Source organism: Eptatretus burgeri, chromosome 1 (assembly GCF_056783735.1).
Source record: "Eptatretus burgeri isolate ZD-2024b chromosome 1, Ebu_testis_v1, whole genome shotgun sequence".
Classification (NCBI taxonomy): domain Eukaryota; kingdom Metazoa; phylum Chordata; class Myxini; order Myxiniformes; family Myxinidae; genus Eptatretus; species Eptatretus burgeri.
Genome location: NC_140961.1, coordinates 143212652 through 143229806, shown reverse-complemented (window position 1 = coordinate 143229806; position 17155 = coordinate 143212652). Strand labels below are relative to the sequence as shown.

Sequence of the window (17155 nt, the reverse complement as noted above, 5' to 3'; positions counted from 1 at the left end):
TAATACGCCCGGTAATTAATCAGAACCGTCGAGGCCGACGATAACACCACTCGGTTATCACTGTAGTACGGAACGGACCGCTTAAGCGGTTCGTGTCCAGAGTCGGCCTGTGGCGTGGTACGATCGCCCAGTCAACTATCCGCGCAGGTACTTAAGTGGATCGAATTTGGCGAGCAACCCTATCCTGCGCGGGTGGGCAATTGGCACGGTCGTGGTGGGGTTAAACCCCCACCCATGACTAGCTCCCGGCGTTGTTCCGAGAGAGTCACGACTGAATTGTCCGTCCGGTGGGCGACGTGGTCGCGATTCGAGTGACGCGGCCGTCCGCACGCCGGTGGGCGCGAATTCGCAACAATATATTGCTTTAAAATTATTTGGATCAGACTTCACTGCAATGCTTTGTAAAAAATATTATTAGACTAGTCTTTTAAAAACGATAAATGTATAAAACAGGCGAGCATTGGGTGGCTTTGACACCAACTCTCTAGTTTTCCTTGGTGTGGTTTCAGAAATCCAGAGGTCCAAAGTTTTTCCATTTTTCCAATATGGCTGCCACACCAAGTGACCTATGACATGTGCCTTTGTGCTGTTTTACGTCCAAATGGATGCGTTATTTTGCTGTACTTTATATTTACTTTAATAATAACTTTGACACTCTTTATGGTTTTTTTTCAATTCTCCTTCATGACCATTTACATTGTTTTACCTATTAATATGGTGTATGTTGGTTTCAATCAAATTATAGTCTGTTCTGATTTGAGAACCATTTCGCTTTGAGAACAGGGTCCAAGAACTGGCTTGTTCTCAAACCGGGAGTTGTCCGTATCGTTCCCTCCACCACTGAAATTGGACGGAGGTGATGTTTTCACTCCTGTCTGAGCAGGATATCTCAAAAAGTTATGGACTGATTCGGCTGAAATTTGGACAGGTTGGATGTGTGACGAGGACAAGTTTATTAGATTTTTGTATCTAATCGATCTGGATCCGGATAGGACAATTTTTTAATTGGTAATCCGCTTGCCAAGCCAGGCATTCTGTTGGAGTGCTTGAGTGCTGAAGCCACTTGCTGAGCTGCATAGAACAATTTGTGTCCTGTTCAGGATGTACAGTCACAGTTACTACAAGGTAGAGTTACGTTTACAGCATACACGGACGTGGTATATATGGATAGATTTGGATCTGTACGGACTCTCCGCGGGTGTGTGGACATGCCATGCCTGTTATAGGTGCCATGGTGGCAAAGTTTCATCCTGTATCTTGTGGAGGTTCTATCAGGTTTTCTTTTGTCCATGCACCTCTTTCTAAAGCATTTGGTTATTGGATTTGCTTTACAAAGGTTATATGTTTCTCGTTGTGAGTTTCAGATCAAAATATATTTGATAACGCCTGATTTCTGAGCTGTTTGCAGTATTAACGTGTTATCTAAATTACTATTAGCAGTCTTTGAGTCCTCACCGAACGCAGATGAGAGTTTCGGCAGGGGCGACTTGTAGCCTATGTTGATCTCTGTAAAGCCTTCGATTCAGTGAATCGGGATGCCCTCTGGAGGATTCTTGGTCTTTGCAGGGTGCCACCAAAACTGATTGATCTGATGTCTGAACTCCACTCTGGGACTGAGATTGCTGTGAGATGTGGTGGTACCATCTCTGACTTATTTCCAGTTGTTACTGGAGTTTGTCAGGGGTGTGTACTGGCCCCCACACTTTTCAGCACTTGTATGGACTGGATTCTAGGGAGGATGTCAGAGAGATAACGCTGCGGTGCATCGTTTGGGAATGCCAAGATCTCTGACCTTGATTTCGCAGATGATGCAGTCATCTTTGCGGAGACTTTAGATATCCTTTTGGGGGCCATTGGGGTGCTGAATGAGGAGTCGGAGCCGCTGGGATTACGGGTTTCTTTGGTCAAAACTAAGATCCAGGGTTTCAATGACATATTGGATGCCGCTGTCCTGTCTGTGGCTGTTTGTGGTGAGGATGTTGAGGTCGTGGAGAGATTCACTGACCTTGGCAGTGATATTCATGTCTCTGCCGGCTGTGAGTCAGAGGTCAATCGACGTCTGGGTCGGGCCTGAGGAGTCATGGATTCAATGGATAAAGGGGTGTGGCGCTGCCAGTACCTGTATGGGAAGACGAAAGCCCGAGTCTTCAGGTCCTCGGTGCTTCCAGTCTTGCTCTATGGATGCGAGGCTTGGACTCTGACCAAGGATCTGAGATGGAGACTCCATTCCTTTTGTACCAGGTCTCCGGAGAATCCTTGGCTATCGCTGGTCGGACTTTGTGTCCAACGAGCGGTTGCTGAGAGAGACTCAAATGAGATTTGTTACCTGCATCGTCCGTGAGCGTCGGCTGCGGCTGTATGAACATGTGGCTCATTTTCCTGATGCTGATCCTGCTCACCAGATTATCAAAAATTGCCAAAATTGCCATATTGTCAAAAATTTCCAGCCGGATCCTATGAAAACTGTCGGAGAAGATAGACTTTGAATGAACCCTGGTCAAAAACAATAAAAAAAACGAAGTTCGTTATATCTCAGAGACTATGAGTCAGATATACATGAAACTGGTATGGTAGGTTCATGGTATGTCCTTTGTTACCTTCGCAAACTTTGCTGCGAAGGTTATGTTTTGATCGCTGTGTATTTATTTATTTATTTGTGAATATGTGTGTTTGTTATTCGCATAACTCCAAAAGTATTGAACTGAATCGCAGCAAATTTGGTGGGATGATTGGATATTATCCGAGGACCATTTGATTAGATTCTGGGAGCGATCGGGTCAAAGGTCAAGGTCATGAAAAGGTCAAAATCATCTTTTTATCATGGCATGGTCAATTTGTATCCAATTTGCATGCAACTCATGCCAAAATGTTCAGAATTCAATGCCCCATCTTGTGATATGTGACATGACACAATGACGTAATAACCCTTATTATCAGTTTGGAGTCAAAGGTCAGGGGGGGTCACGACATTGCAAAATGTGCGGTTTTAGTCATAACGTGGTCAATTCTTATCCGATTTGCATGAAACCAACACCAAAATGTTGACCGTTCTGTTCCCCACACTCTAATACCAATTACAAAATTAAGAGTACAAAGGTCAAGGTCGAGGTCATGAAAAGGTCAAAATCATCATTTTGCCATAGTGCGGTCGATTTTTTATCCAATTTGCATGCAACCAATGCCAAAATGTTGTGAATTCAATGCCCAATCTTGTGATGTATGATATGACACAGGAAATTTAATGTTTTTAAGCCATCATGACACATATGAGATGGCAGATGTGGAATGGGATTAAATACCCTCACAATCAACGGTTTCTGGAGGGGGGGGGCAAAATGTAGCGTTGGCGAAGGTATGCACTCTACTGAGTGCCCGTTCTAGTTCTGTGTGAGAAAGAACCGTTGCTATGGACCCCTCCGTTGCCTAGCAACGGCCGAAAAACCTCGAAATGTGGGGGAATTTTAACGAAAAAACAATCTGCAGCATTAACCCTTGAAGCGAGAATCATGAATTTTCTTGTGCTTAATCCTCAGGTCATTCCCCATCGAACGGGCCCATCACTCAGGTTCTATTGGGTAGGCGACTACCCATGTCCGCCTACCAGCTTGTTTGTTTGTTTATTTGTTTTTTACAACTTAAATTTCTGCCAGTTGGCCATTTTGTACGTGATGGCGGAAAAAAAAAATGACGTGCATATGTATACCATCACGTGTTGTCTGTCAAGTACAAATAAAATCAGTCCATAATGTCCAAGATATAGTTGCAGGTGGATGCGCACGTGCGCACGCACACACACACACACACACACACACACACACACACACACACACACACACACACACACACACACACACACACACACACACACACACACACACACACACACACACCAAATCCATTACCCTCAGTTTCGGACCAAGTCCAACTTGGAAAAAACAAAACAAACAAAAAAAAACAAAACACATTTTGTGCAAAAATAATTTTCATACCATTACCTTGAACTGTGGCAGTTTAGCTATTTCCCTGATGATTATGAGTGCGGAGCATCCAAGCTTCTTTGTGTTGTGAACTGTTTTGTGCTTGCAAATTATATCAACACCATTCGCTTCCTGGAAGACAAATTTATAGAAAGTGTGAATAATTCTCTTTCTATTCCATGCTCTTCTTGTACCTTTCTCGCTTACACAAGTCCATAGTTTATGAGGCTAATCAGAGAACACATCATTTAATGAAAGGGATCATTTGTTATTTGTACATATTCGTTGGCATCAACATCACCCAGGCGTAATTTATCGGACAATGCAATCACCATAGCTCCGAAGTAGTGTCATAATGTTTGAGGTGTCTTGTCTGGGTTCCATTCCTGGCCCAACAAATTTTTAAAGGCATTAAAATTTTTTAGTTATTTAAAGAAATATAAAGAAATTATTAAAAAATAAAAAAATGAAAGTAAACGAAAGCGAAGTCGATAGCGTGCCATCACAAAACCCCACGCTTCCCACTGAAAGCAAAGTTCAAAGATCGCAAAAAGTTCCACCAGGAATGACTTCATAAAGGAGATAATCCCCCCCCCCGTTTTTACCCGTGACCTTAAGTCCCCACCCCCTGGGGCATGAATTGGGGGGGGTCAAATCCCAAAAATCTTTACATATTTCATCCGTCCACCAATGTTGATTGCATGCACAAAGTTTCATTGAGAAATGTGTAAGCAGAGGGACAATACCTCCAGGTGCTCACCAGGTAGCGGCTGGATAAGAACCAGGGAGCCACTGGACGGCATGGATAACACACAAAATATGTAATGGAGAACACAGTAAATACCTAAGGATGTTTTTTTGAATGCTGTGAACAAACTTTGGTGTGTGTGTGTGTGTGTGTGTGTGTGTGTGTGTGTGTGTGTGTGTGTGTGTGTGTGTGTGTGTGTGTGTGTGTGTGTGTGTGTGTGTGGCTTCAGAGAAGAAAGCGAACATATTTTTGGGGGCAACCCCCACGTAGAATCCCTTCAACCACAATTTTTTATTTTTTTTCTAACATCGTGAACAAACTTTAGTGCATCACTGGTGATGAAGGTGGTGGTCAAGGTCCATAAAAATACGACGTGATCCTCAGAGTGAAAGTTTTTTTGGAGGTGTTGAGTTGGTTGGTGTGCGTCGTGCTGCTTGAGCTGGAGTTTGGGGCGTTTGAGTGGAGTTCTGCATTTGGCTGGCATTCGTTGGAGTTTTCTTGGGTCCCATCCGCGACCCTGATCTCCGCCCTGGGACTCCGACTGCTCCACTTGGGTTCCTCCACGAGCACGAGTCCCACGCGTGTGACTGTGGGCCGAGCCGCACGACTATTAGCAGGTGCCGCACCGCGGAGCACGCCCTCCCTTCAACGTGCAGGTACCCAAGCGAACTGCGACCCCTAGCTCGTCTCTCCCTCTCTGGCTGCGGGGGCCTTTTAATAAATCATCTGAGTGTGCGGGCTCGTTTTGCAAGTAGAAACTGTACAAGTGTTTTTTGAACATTGTAAATTCTTGCTTGTATACTCCGCGATAAGTCTTGCTCTGTGTCTTCTTTATTGTAAATAAATTATTGTAGAAATGTTCTCAGTTCGTTTCCGTCCTTTCTTTCATTGGTCCTGCATGGTTCGGATCCGAGTTTATCCGGGTCTTTGTTCCCATTAATTTGCTCATCCCAGTCGGCACGGCTTTGGCAGTTCCGCTCGACTGCACCCGAACCGGAGTTGGTAGTTGGGACTCTACCGCAGTCGGTAGAGTGACCCGGTTCGAGCAAGACGTGCCAAGGGCATGGTTCCCCGGAAGACGACACCGCATAGTTAATTAGGTAAATTGGTTCTAGACAAAAAGACCCTACGCTACGCGGTGGAGGTATTGGCGTTCCACGGTCGGTTCAGCGACCCGCCGGCTCGCGGAATTACCCGGAACGACGGCTTACAATTCCGGGGAGTCTGGTGGGAGACGACATAACTTTCCCCACCTAGCGGTCGTTCTCGCCACCGATCCCTGGCCCGCAACAATATATATGCACGCGCACGAACACACGATTGCTGGGTGCAATACTGAAAAGGTGTATTTAGTTAACTTAAAATGAAACATCTTGTCAGTCAAATAATTATAAACAAGAAGGGCTGGCAGGACAGTTTAGAGGTATACACACGTTCTCCAAACCTGTCTACCTTGAGTTTGAATCTCGAGTCAGTTAGAAACTGTCATCCTGGTGTGCCATCCCTTGAATGGACGTTAAACTTGGCATCCCTTCCACCAGCACTGGTCATTCATTGACAAACGTTAAAGACCCCACGGTGTCTCTGGCAAAGACTCGGTGTGTTACACACAATTTCAAAATTTCTGCCACCTTAAATCAGTTGAATGCCAAACTTGACCAGCCGGATGAGTGAAGGACTTGGGCCAAAAACGTTCCTCGGATGACCTTACAAAGTCGGAAAAATTTGATCCCTGAAAAAAGAAAAATTGTTTACATAACTTGTTTATCAATGTTGTTTTCTACTCCTTGTGCTCACTTCAAAACTTTATTCACTTAACACCGATTTGCAGGTGTGTACCTACCTGCTTCTCTTTGATCAGCCTCTCTTTCAGTGCCTTATTCCTGTCTGGCCCATTTTGACATTCCATCCGTCGCTTCCCCAGGACTATATAAGGAATGCCATCGAAGGTCAGACTTGCTCCCAGTGTGCTGCGTGTATCGCGCCAACACACGCGGTGTGGTCTGGCCGCCAGGTCTGAGGCGTAACAGAAGAATGAAAATCTTCACGATCACAATTGTAGCATCACAAACAGGGATTAATATTTTAAAGGGGGGGGGGTGAGTGCAGCATGCATAAAATTGAGGAACAAAGAATCAGGACCATCAATACAACAGGCCATCACAAGCAAGCCTTTTAGAGTGGTTGGCATGTGTGCTGAGATCGCTGCATGTGCGAGGAAGCATGCGTACAGGCAGGCCCTTGCCAGGTATATAGCATCAGTTTCAGATGCTCCCACCTGGTTTTATGTAGAACCAGGCAGTTAAAAAGAAATTGTTTCCCTCGCGCTGCCTTTCCTCTCCCTTAACTTCTATCAAACCCCCTCCCTCTCCAATCCCCCCCGCCCCATGGACATCTCCGGGAGGTCTCCACGTGCCGTTATAATGTACCCCATTTTGTTCAATCGTACACAACTCCCCCTTCCCCTATTCCACAAGTCGAACAACCAAACCCAAATTGAGAATCAGTTTCCTCCTTTCTCCTGACCAAATGTAAGTTCAGAACCCCCTCCTCACTTCTCGCTCCCACCACCCCTACCAGAGTGTATAGCGACATTCAGTGAGGCATCGCTGCCCCACCTCCCCCCATTCCTCACTCTTCCCCCTTTCCTATCTCCCACATCCCTCCAATCAATATTCTCATCAGTGAAGTGATAGGAAAATTTGATAGTATAATATTGTTGCGGTTCGACAAAACCGCATGCCTCCAAGGCAATGGCACCCAACATACAGTGATCCCCAGGCAGTTATTTAGTTAGTCTTCGTGCAGTTAGACCTCCCCTCGTGTCTAGTGGGCCAACGGGCTGAAGTGCATGGCATGGGTCTCGTAGTTAGGTCTATTTAACTATCTATATCTCATATTCGGATTTCTACTCTAACCCTTTCCTTTTAGCCATGGTACAAAATAAGCAAGCAAGTACACACACCATTCAATATGCGATTGAATAATCACACACCACGATGCTTCCCAAGGCTTGGAACCACCACACTCCCTCAATTAAACACTTGACACCATACCGCATGGGCATCGCAAGCCATTATTTCATTCAAATCTGCACGCCAATTTCCACCGACATCTTACCTTACTTCACACCTCGCTCACCCTACCTGACCACTTCGACCACAAACGCCTCCCACACACCTTCTCATTGCTACAATTCGCCACTCTATATAGGAGTACTGCACGACTCAGGCTGTCCTCAGGACCGCACAATGGGAGGCCGAGCAACAGACGTGAATAACTCCACCGCATCTCGCCGCGGAATTGATACGACCCTCATCCAGTCGCCAGACCACAGCAAGTCAGGGGCATCGAGGAAGGGTCGCAAGAAGGGCGATCCGAGAGTTTGGTATGGGGACTGGGTGTGTATTTGGGCTCGAGAGGGAGCCCATGGGTGGTGGGGAAAGTCCGTAGTTATTTGGCATTCAGACTGCACTCAGAGTATGTTCAGGGCCAGGGTGCCAACTCAAGGAGCATGCCCTATGTTGAGTCAGAAGCTCCGAACCGTGTCGAACCGGTTGGGCGACTGAGACAGTTTCCGGCCCCGAAGCCCAGAGTTTCTGGCTCTGGCAGGGTGTGGCTAGGGAGGCTGTGGTCCAATACAGGAGGGGGATTCAGGTCACAGTGTGTCGCTTTTGGGTTGTGACCCCACCCTTCACTCGGGGCTTATAAAAGGGGGAGCATGGAGCCGTTCACTCTCTTCTCGACTCTTCATTGGCTTCACTTCGTTGCCTCCCCCTTCGCTCGCTGTTGGCGTGTGATTGCGAGGACATGCTTCTTCTTGAGGGCCTGATCCGGGGTGACTGCCGAGACTCCCGGCTGGGCTGTTTACGTTTTCCACCCCCGTACAGCTAGACGGATCAGAGAAGAGCGCATGTTGCCACGAGCCCCGGCAAAGTGACCAAGCCGGAGATAACGCGCCACATCGAGGTTGGAATGCTCAGGCGGTGTGTCACAGAGACAAACAAAGAGACGTGGATCGAGTGAAGGACGAATTACATGAAGCAACGGAAGTACACGCGACAAAAACAGACCTATACATGGCTAGATTAAGGATCTTTCACCTCACGCATCCTTTATCTTCTCTCGCTCTCGCTCTCTCTCTCTCTCTCTCCTCTGGACGCACAAAAGAGCATCGTTACTCACTCGCAATCCCATTTTCCACTGGCATGACACCACACCTCCCACTCTCACACAACCAGTATTCCTCTCACCTACCTCTCCCAAAGTGTTCTGGGTTGCGTTGGTCTGTTGACCACGCCAGGTATTTGAAGGCCGTTTATCCTCATCTGCTCTCTTTCTCTCTGGGCTATATTGACATAGTGTGTGTGTGCGTGTGCGTGTGCGTGTGCGTGTGCGTGTGCGTGTGCGTGTGCGTGTGTCCTACTTGAAGTTAAGATTGTAGAAGTGATCACGGGATATGTCTGCTTTTGTAAGATTGCTTGTCCTTTTGTCACACCTCATGAATTCCTTGCTATCCCTGCTGTACATCTATCTATAATTCCAGCAATCTATCTATAATTCCAGCAGTGTGTGTGTATGTGTATGTGTATGTGTATGTGTATGTGTATGTGTATGTGTATGTGTATGTGTATGTGTATGTGTATGTGTATGTGTGTATGTGTGTATGTGTGTATGTGTGTATGTGTGTATGTGTGTATGTGTGTATGTGTGTATGTGTGTATGTGTGTATGTGTGTATGTGTGTATGTGTGTATGTGTGTATGTGTGTATGTGTGTGTGTGTGTGTGTGTGTGTGTGTGTGTGTGTGTGTGTGTGTGTGTGTGTGTGTGTGTGTGTGTGTGTGTGTGTGTGTGTGTGTGTGTGTGTGTGTGTGTGTGTGTGTGTGTGTGTGTGTGTGTGAGAGAGACCGCTGTTTCTCGACAACCACTGCTCCGATCTAATTGAAACTTGCCAGATATATTGCTGGGGACCTGAGGATGTGCCTTTTCTAGGTTTGATATTAATCAGACAAGTGCTTCCCAAGTTATGGCCATTTATTTACCAAACCAATGACAGGACACGTTGTTGCGTGGGCGTGGCCGATGGGGAAGGGAAGCTCAGCCGCGTTCCCCATTACAGGTTACAACGTACGGACTTCCGGAGAGTGATGACTTCGTGTATTCTAATAATTTCTCGATTTCTTATGCGCATTTATAGATAAACACAATGCCCCAAGTTATGATCGTTTTCATATTAGACGGTGCATAAATTTCGGTAACATCAGAGTGCTGGTATGCTCCAAACCAGGAAGTAAATTTTTTCTCTCTCTTCTCTTCTCTTTTTGTTTTTCCTTGCCACGACATTGCGAAAAGGTAAAATACGTTGCCGCTAATTGAATAATTGGGTATTAAAACTAAATTGCGAATAATCGTAACTGCAAATAATATGCGAACTTCTGGGCCACGCACGTACGGGCACGCGAGAGCCAAGAAACGGCCTGTGTGGTTGTTGCTCGCCGTTTCAATATTTATAATTTTTTTTTTGCGGGCACGTACTAGTAATAATAAAACCCATTCACTGTGCCACATACCTTTCCCCACTCGATTGTAAATTAATGCTTGTATAGAAACGTTTCCAGCTCATTTTTATCTTTTCCTTCTTTGGTCCAGCATGGTTCATATTCCAGCTTAGCTGGGACGTTATCCCCCAACAATTGTGTTTTTCCAGTCGGTACGTCCGGTAAGGTGATCGGGTTGAACAAGGCGTACCGATGGCGTGTCCCCTGGTAATTCGATCACGTGACCATTTCAGGTAACCGGTTTCTGTTAGACGGAGGACCCTAAGTCACGTGGTCGAGTTATTGGCATTCACAGAGTTATCCGTGTGCGACGGCCTGCAAATCCGGAGTCTGGTGGGGACCTGAGGTAGCTCCCACCCTCGTGGTCTTGTCGCACCAACCCTGGCTCCGCAACAATATCAATATTGTTGTGGGCCGGGGGGGGGGTGGTCGGTGGCGAGAACGACCACTAGGTGGGGAAGTTTATGCCATCTCCCACCAGACTCCCTGGAATTATAGGCCGTCGCTTGGTGAACTCCGCAAGCCGGCGAGTCGATTAATCGATTGTGAAACACCAATATCTTGACCGTGTTGCGTAGGGTTAATAGTCTAGATCCAATATACCTTGAAGTGACCACGCAAGAACTTTCGTCCACCGAACTCCTTTCACTACTCCACACAACACAGCCCTCGCACTCCTTCTCCTTCCTCAGACGCGCCCTCTCTTAAATACCACACGAGGGGAAAAAGAATGCCTTCGTATGGGGCAGAGCTCCGTGAAGCACGCGCCAGTGTCCACCTTGATTGGACAGGGTTCCACGGCATGCCCTTCCTGGGCGGGATTTCGGGTTGGACGAGCGAAGCGCCCGCTCAGTAGCAGGCTGGATGGTCCACTGGATGTGGCGTTGGATGATATGGGGTTTGAAGATATAACCTACTAAAACCAATGCAACGCACAGCCTGTCGTCCCACGAGACCAAAAGGAGGGGTTCTAACTACACACATACTTAACAAGATAACTGACTTTTGGGACCTGCAGGTTGAATGCAGATGGTTTCCAGAACCGTCACAACATATATATACATACACATACACAGATTGAAGCCCCCCCGCCAAAAACTGCGTCGGACCGTGCTGCACAAGCTTGGCTGTCCTGCCCCAGGCTCCGACACGCCGCAAAAGCTCGGCTGTCCTGCCCCAGGCTCCGACTCGCCGCACAAACTCGGCTGTCCTGCCCCAGGCTCCGACACGCCGCACAAACTCGGCTGTCCTGCCCCAGGCTCCGACACGCCGCACAAACTCGGCTGTCCTGCCCCAGGCTCCGACACGCCGCACAAACTCGGCTGTCCTGCCCCAGGCTCCGACGCGCCGCACAAGCTCGGCTGTCCTGCCCCAGGCTCCGACGCGCCGCACAAACTCGGCTATCCTGCCCCAGGCTCCGACACGCCGCACAAACTTGGCTGTCCTGCCCCAGGCTCCGACACGCCGCACAAGCTCGGCTGTCCTGCCCCAGGATCCTACATGCCGCACAAACTCGGCTGTCCTGCCCCAGGCTCCGACACGCCGCACAAACTCGGCTGTCCTGCCCCAGGCTCCGACACGACGCACAAACTCGGCTGTCCTGCCCCAGGCTCCGACGCGCCGCACAAACTCGGCTGTCATGCCCCAGGCTCCGACGCGCCGCACAAACTCGGCTGTCCTGCCCCAGGCTCCGACGCGCCGCACAAACTCGGCTGTCCTGCCCCAGGCTCCGACACGCCGCACAAACTCGGCTGTCCTGCCCCAGGCTCCGACACGACGCACAAACTCGGCTGTCCTGCCCCAGGCTCCGACACGACGCACAAACTCGGCTGTCCTGCCCCAGGCTCCGACACGCCGCACAAACTCGGCTGTCCTGCCCCAGGCTCCGACACGCCGCACAAACTCGGCTGTCCTGCCCCAGGCTCCGACACGACGCACAAACTCGGCTGTCCTGCCCCAGGCTCCGACGCGCCGCACAAACTTGGCTGTCATGCCCCAGGCTCCGACGCGCCGCACAAACTCGGCTGTCCTGCCCCAGGCTCCGACACGACGCACAAACTCGGCTGTCATGCCCCAGGCTCCGACGCGCCGCACAAACTCGGCTGTCCTGCCCCAGGCTCCGACGCGCCGCACAAACTCGGCTGTCCTGCCCCAGGCTCCGACGCGCCGCACAAACTCGGCTGTCCTGCCCCAGGCTCCGACGCGCCGCACAAACTCGGCTGTCCTGCCCCAGGCTCCGACGCGCCGCACAAACTCGGCTGTCCTGCCCCAGGCTCCGACGCGCCGCACAAACTCGGCTGTCCTGCCCCAGGCTCCGACGCGCCGCACAAACTCGGCTGTCCTGCCCCAGGCTCCGACGCGCCACACAAACTCGGCTGTCCTGCCCCAGGCACCTACACGCCGCACAAACTCGGCTGTCCTGCCCCAGGCTCCGACGCGCCGCACAAACTCGGCTGTCCTGCCCCAGGCTCCGACGCGCCGCACAAACTCGGCTGTCCTGCCCCAGGCTCCGACGCGCCGCACAAACTCGGCTGTCCTGCCCCAGGCTCCGACGCGCCGCACAAACTCGGCTGTCCTGCCCCAGGCTCCGACGCGCCGCACAAACTCGGCTGTCCTGCCCCAGGCTCCGACGCGCCGCACAAACTCGGCTGTCCTGCCCCAGGCACCTACACGCCGCACAAACTCGGCTGTCCTGCCCCAGGCTCCGACGCGCCGCACAAACTCGGCTGTCCTGCCCCAGGCTCCGACGCGCCGCACAAACTCGGCTGTCCTGCCCCAGGCTCTGGCACGCCGCACAAACTCGGCTGTCCTGCCCCAGGCTCCGACACGCTTTTCCATGTGAAACACGAACCTGAATGACCGAAGTTCTTGGTCTGGTTGGTGATAATGAAGACGCTCGACGTTTCAAGTTCGTACTGTCGGATCAGTTCCACTGCGTCCTGTACGTTCAGAACAAACCCACAGAAATCTCCGGACTTCTCCTCGAAACGAACCGTCCAACGACGACGACCGGGCGACGATGCCATCACCGGAACTCCGCCACGTGTGTTTTGGTTTGCATTGATCGGTTCATTCATCGGTTGTTTGTTCCTTTTTTACAACATTCACACAAACACATAACACGAGGTATTTATAACCACCGTAGGTTTCACTATCCTCCGCTGGTAAATCGAGCTGGATGTCTAACTAAGAATCCTCTAATGTCGGCTTTAAAAAGATGGAAAAGACCAATTGAGCTTCTAATGAAGCAGCTATACACCTCAAAACGTGCTCCATGTACAGTGGGAAACCCTCATAGAGGAGAGGGGCGTGATTCTGGCTCGTCGGTACCTCAGCACGGATGCAAAATTTGCGGTGAAGATTGGCGTACGGTGGTCATCCGTACACAGAATAGTAGAATCTTACATCATCAGCCAAATTCATCATGGAGCATGCCTTGTGGCCGATGAAGAGCATCGGTGCAGTTACTACGTACGCTGCAATAATGGTTGGGTACAGGATGCCGGTGATGGCTCGCCTACTCTTCAGAAAGGACACCATAGGGGGTCTTCTAACGTCCACCAACTCGCGCCTGCAAACAGGACACCCAGTTTAACGTGCATACACCAGGACGACAGTTTATATACATGTCTGGGTCAGGACTCAAACCCAGGATAGACTGCTTGGAGGTGTGTGCGCGTAGCGCGAGGCCAAGGTTTCCGAAACCCAGGGTCAAGACCAGAACTTGGGTCACGAGGGCCTTCCGATGGGTCACGGATGACTCCGCACGCGCTTCTCGATCGAACGGAGATCCACCACATTCAAACGTTGGCACCGTACCGGCTAATCAGATTTCAAATTTTGTGTTGTGGATTCAACAACAACAACAAAAAAGTTTGCGAGCCACCGGAACTCTCGGCCATGCTGTGAGCCGATAAAGGAGCAGGTATGGTGAGACCAAGCTTTTACCTGTCGTTCCTCAACCCCTTTATTTTTGACCAGCCAGTCAACGCGTTCAATGTTGCCTTGATGCCTTCCAAGCACCACCACGCTCCTGCTTTTCAGACATGAAAAAAGCTGACCAAACACCTTCTCGGCTGCTTCCTTAAGGTAGCCGTCGTTCATTGCACCGAGGTCACAAGCACACAATTCCAAGAAGCAGACAACCAGCTTGAGGATGATGACAGACTGTTTGTCGATCAACTGCTATGAAATCCAAGTCTCCATGATCGTGTCTTTCATTGCCTGTTGTTTGTGTACTTTATAACATCCCGAAAAGCTGTAAGTTTCCTGTTCGGAATGATTTTCAATTTTAACTGCCAGACAGACAGACAGACAGAATTAAAAAAAAGTTATCGCACTCCTCTCTGCGCACGTACGATCAGGACAAATTTAGAGGCAAAGTCCTGTTAAACTGCAAGTTCGTTTTCCAATTAGTGTTGAAAATATAACATTCAATTAAAATGAAGTAGTTCCTCAATCATAAACTGATGTTTGTAGACGACAGACAGACAGACAGACAGACAGACAGACAGACAGACAGACGTGAACCAATTGGTTCACCCCACTTTTCGCTTGGCATGTGTGGGGTTCATACTGTATGTTCACGAGCAAGTGTAAAACAATGGGCCAGAAATAAATGTACAAAACAACAACACGACGCCGGAGAATTTCTCAACTTTATTTTTCAATGGCTCGTGCTTTCAGGAGAGCGAGAGATGACATTTCCAACAGTGCGCCATGTTGATGTTGTGAAAAGTCTAAACGAGTGACAACGTGACATTTGCACCAAACCGTCGCCAATGGCGTAACATTGAACAGTGGCAACAATAGAAGCCTTGCTTAGTCCCTTCCACCTGGGTGTGAAGACTCCATCGAAGTGTCATTTATGTATTACATACACACCAATGGTAAGGAGGATGTTGGGCAAAAGGTGAGGAGGTGTGGGGGGAGGGGGAGTGAGAGTGGAGTTCAGAGAGGAAAGGTGAAATGGGTGGTGGTCAAAAAAAAAATCACACAATTTGCATAAGTAATAAATAGACGTCGCCCTCACCTCCGACTCCCTCTCCCCCATAAGAAAACCTGGAACCTCGACGCAGAATTGGATGAGCTGCGGTGCAGGTCGCTACATATTTTTTCTCTTGCTCACATCGAAATTGTTCCTCGGACACAGCGAATTCCAACCCGATAAAATATTCCATTCTTAACAAAAGTAGAGAATGAACAGCGGCACAAAGTGGGGAAAAAAAAAAAAAAAAAAATCACAGAGACCAGCATCACACATCGAAACACGTCATTCATTGGGCAAGAGGAACGGCCGCTGTCAAATGCATCACTGACGGGACGGGCACTTTGCTTTCTTATCGTAGAGCAGAGACGCCGACTCCGATTAACAAATCCACACGAGTCAGGGAAGCAGCTGCGCACCATCCTCTCGCCTATTTCAACAGCCTCAAGCGTAGCCTTAACCATCGTGAAGCTGTGTGTATGCTGGATCCTTGAAAAGATGCCTCGGGGGGAGGGGGGGGAGTGGGTAAATGTGACCGTAACTCGGAGAATGACTGCGGAGCGCGAGAGCACCAGATTCAAACAAAGCCACTGAAATCGTCCATGGTGGAGATAAGGCGAGTCCGCTGGCCAGTCTCTACAGGGCTTGTTGAAGATGTCGGTTTTACCTGACCTCGGCGCGTCTGCAGTTCCTCCAGAACCTGCCGCAGAAAATCAAAAACGGTGAAAACGAGTCACAAATGGTTCAAGGTCAAGGTCAAGACCTTGTTGTTTATTTTTTTCTATACAAGGTCAAGACTCATGGAGCAGGTAAACACCAACAGCAGAGTTGAAGGACAAATAGAGGGAGACTTGGACAAATAATGTGTGTGGGGAAGAACGAGGGGGAGGGGAGGACACGTGAGGTGGACCAGGTGGATACAGAAGGAAACTCTCAGGAAGGAAAAACTGGAAATTTGGAAGGAGGAGAGATTGGGCATCAGTGGGATGAATGGGGGTAGGAAAGATCATGATTTTTGGTTGGGGATGATCTTTTCCTGTTTGTGGGGGTTTTTTGCTGACTCTCTTCCAGTCCAGCTTACTCTGCTCCCTCAGCCCTCTGACCCTCCGCAGCTCCTCCAGGAACCCCTCCTGGTTAAACTGCATAAATCCAGGCTTTCGGCATACCTTAATTCTTTTGTTCCAACTATTTTGTCCCCCCCCCTCCAAACGTGACCACAGTGCCCCCATTGCCAGTTTATTACCTTTGTACCCTCTGTCATGTCACTCTTCCAAGAGCCTCAACCTTGTATAGAAAATAAAAAGCCAGAAGAACAAACCCCAAAACGGACGACTTTTTTTTTGGCACCTTCCCTTTATTCACTGAAAATGCTTCTTCCTATCCTATCATTCCCTCACCCATTTTAATTTCTAAATGATATTCCCAACAACTGCACAACAGAGATTCCTTTGCTCCCCCCCCCCCCCCAGCTCGCTCCCCGAATGCAATAAAAACAAACAAACAAAAAAATTTGCACACCTTTCCACGAATACGCTTCACTTGCCGCAGCCTCGCCAGCCATTTGAAGGCATACTCCTCATGGTGATGGTCACGATGCATGTGCACGAGCGAAGCCATCTGTACAGGTGCGGACACAATCCATCCACACTCGTACACAATGCACCCCGACTCTGCATGGTTGCGAGTCATGAGATCAAACAAGCCAAGCTCACACTTTACACTGCTGAACCTTTTACAACATCTTGGAACGACAAAGTCGTCTCAAGATTGGCAAGCAAGCATTTTGAGCAAAGAAATTCAACAGGTGCTCGTCGCAACTGTCAGACGTGCCCGGTTAAATCAATTGTGATGGGAAACGTGTTTGCCGAGTCTTTCGAAGAACAT

General features: G+C 49.1%; 2 protein-coding genes across 15 annotated transcripts in view; both read right to left on the bottom strand.

Moving 5' to 3' along the window:
* Nucleotides 1-13385, bottom strand: part of LOC147035661 (uncharacterized) — a 35550-nt gene extending 22165 nt beyond the window's left edge. For 5 of the 8 annotated variants that reach the window (XR_015049256.1, XM_085846170.1, XM_085846179.1 and 2 more), the window contains exons 1-3: nucleotides 13136-13383; nucleotides 6569-6741; nucleotides 3996-4109 (exon numbers count right to left, since the gene is read on the bottom strand). Coding sequence is in view for 7 of the 8 variants with exons in the window: in XM_085846170.1 (XP_085702296.1) it covers nucleotides 3996-4109; nucleotides 6569-6741; nucleotides 13136-13361 (513 nt within the window). In the remaining variant the exon portion in view is untranslated. Of the gene's footprint in view, nucleotides 1-3995; nucleotides 4110-6568; nucleotides 6742-13135 lie in introns of all 8 variants that reach the window. The other 3 variants (XM_085846137.1, XM_085846142.1, XM_085846149.1) reach the window with 2 other exon arrangements.
* Nucleotides 13386-14928: 1543 nt separating this feature from the next.
* The window catches only part of TSC2 (TSC complex subunit 2), a 116274-nt gene continuing 114047 nt past the window's right edge, over nucleotides 14929-17155 (bottom strand). For all 7 annotated transcript variants that reach the window (XM_085846043.1, XM_085846100.1, XM_085846049.1 and 4 more), the window contains 2 exons: nucleotides 16790-16888; nucleotides 14929-15971 (listed from right to left, as the gene is read on the bottom strand). In XM_085846043.1, coding sequence (XP_085702169.1) covers nucleotides 15849-15971; nucleotides 16790-16888 — 222 coding nt within the window. In that variant the 3' untranslated portion in view covers nucleotides 14929-15848. The remainder of the gene's footprint in view (nucleotides 15972-16789; nucleotides 16889-17155) is intronic.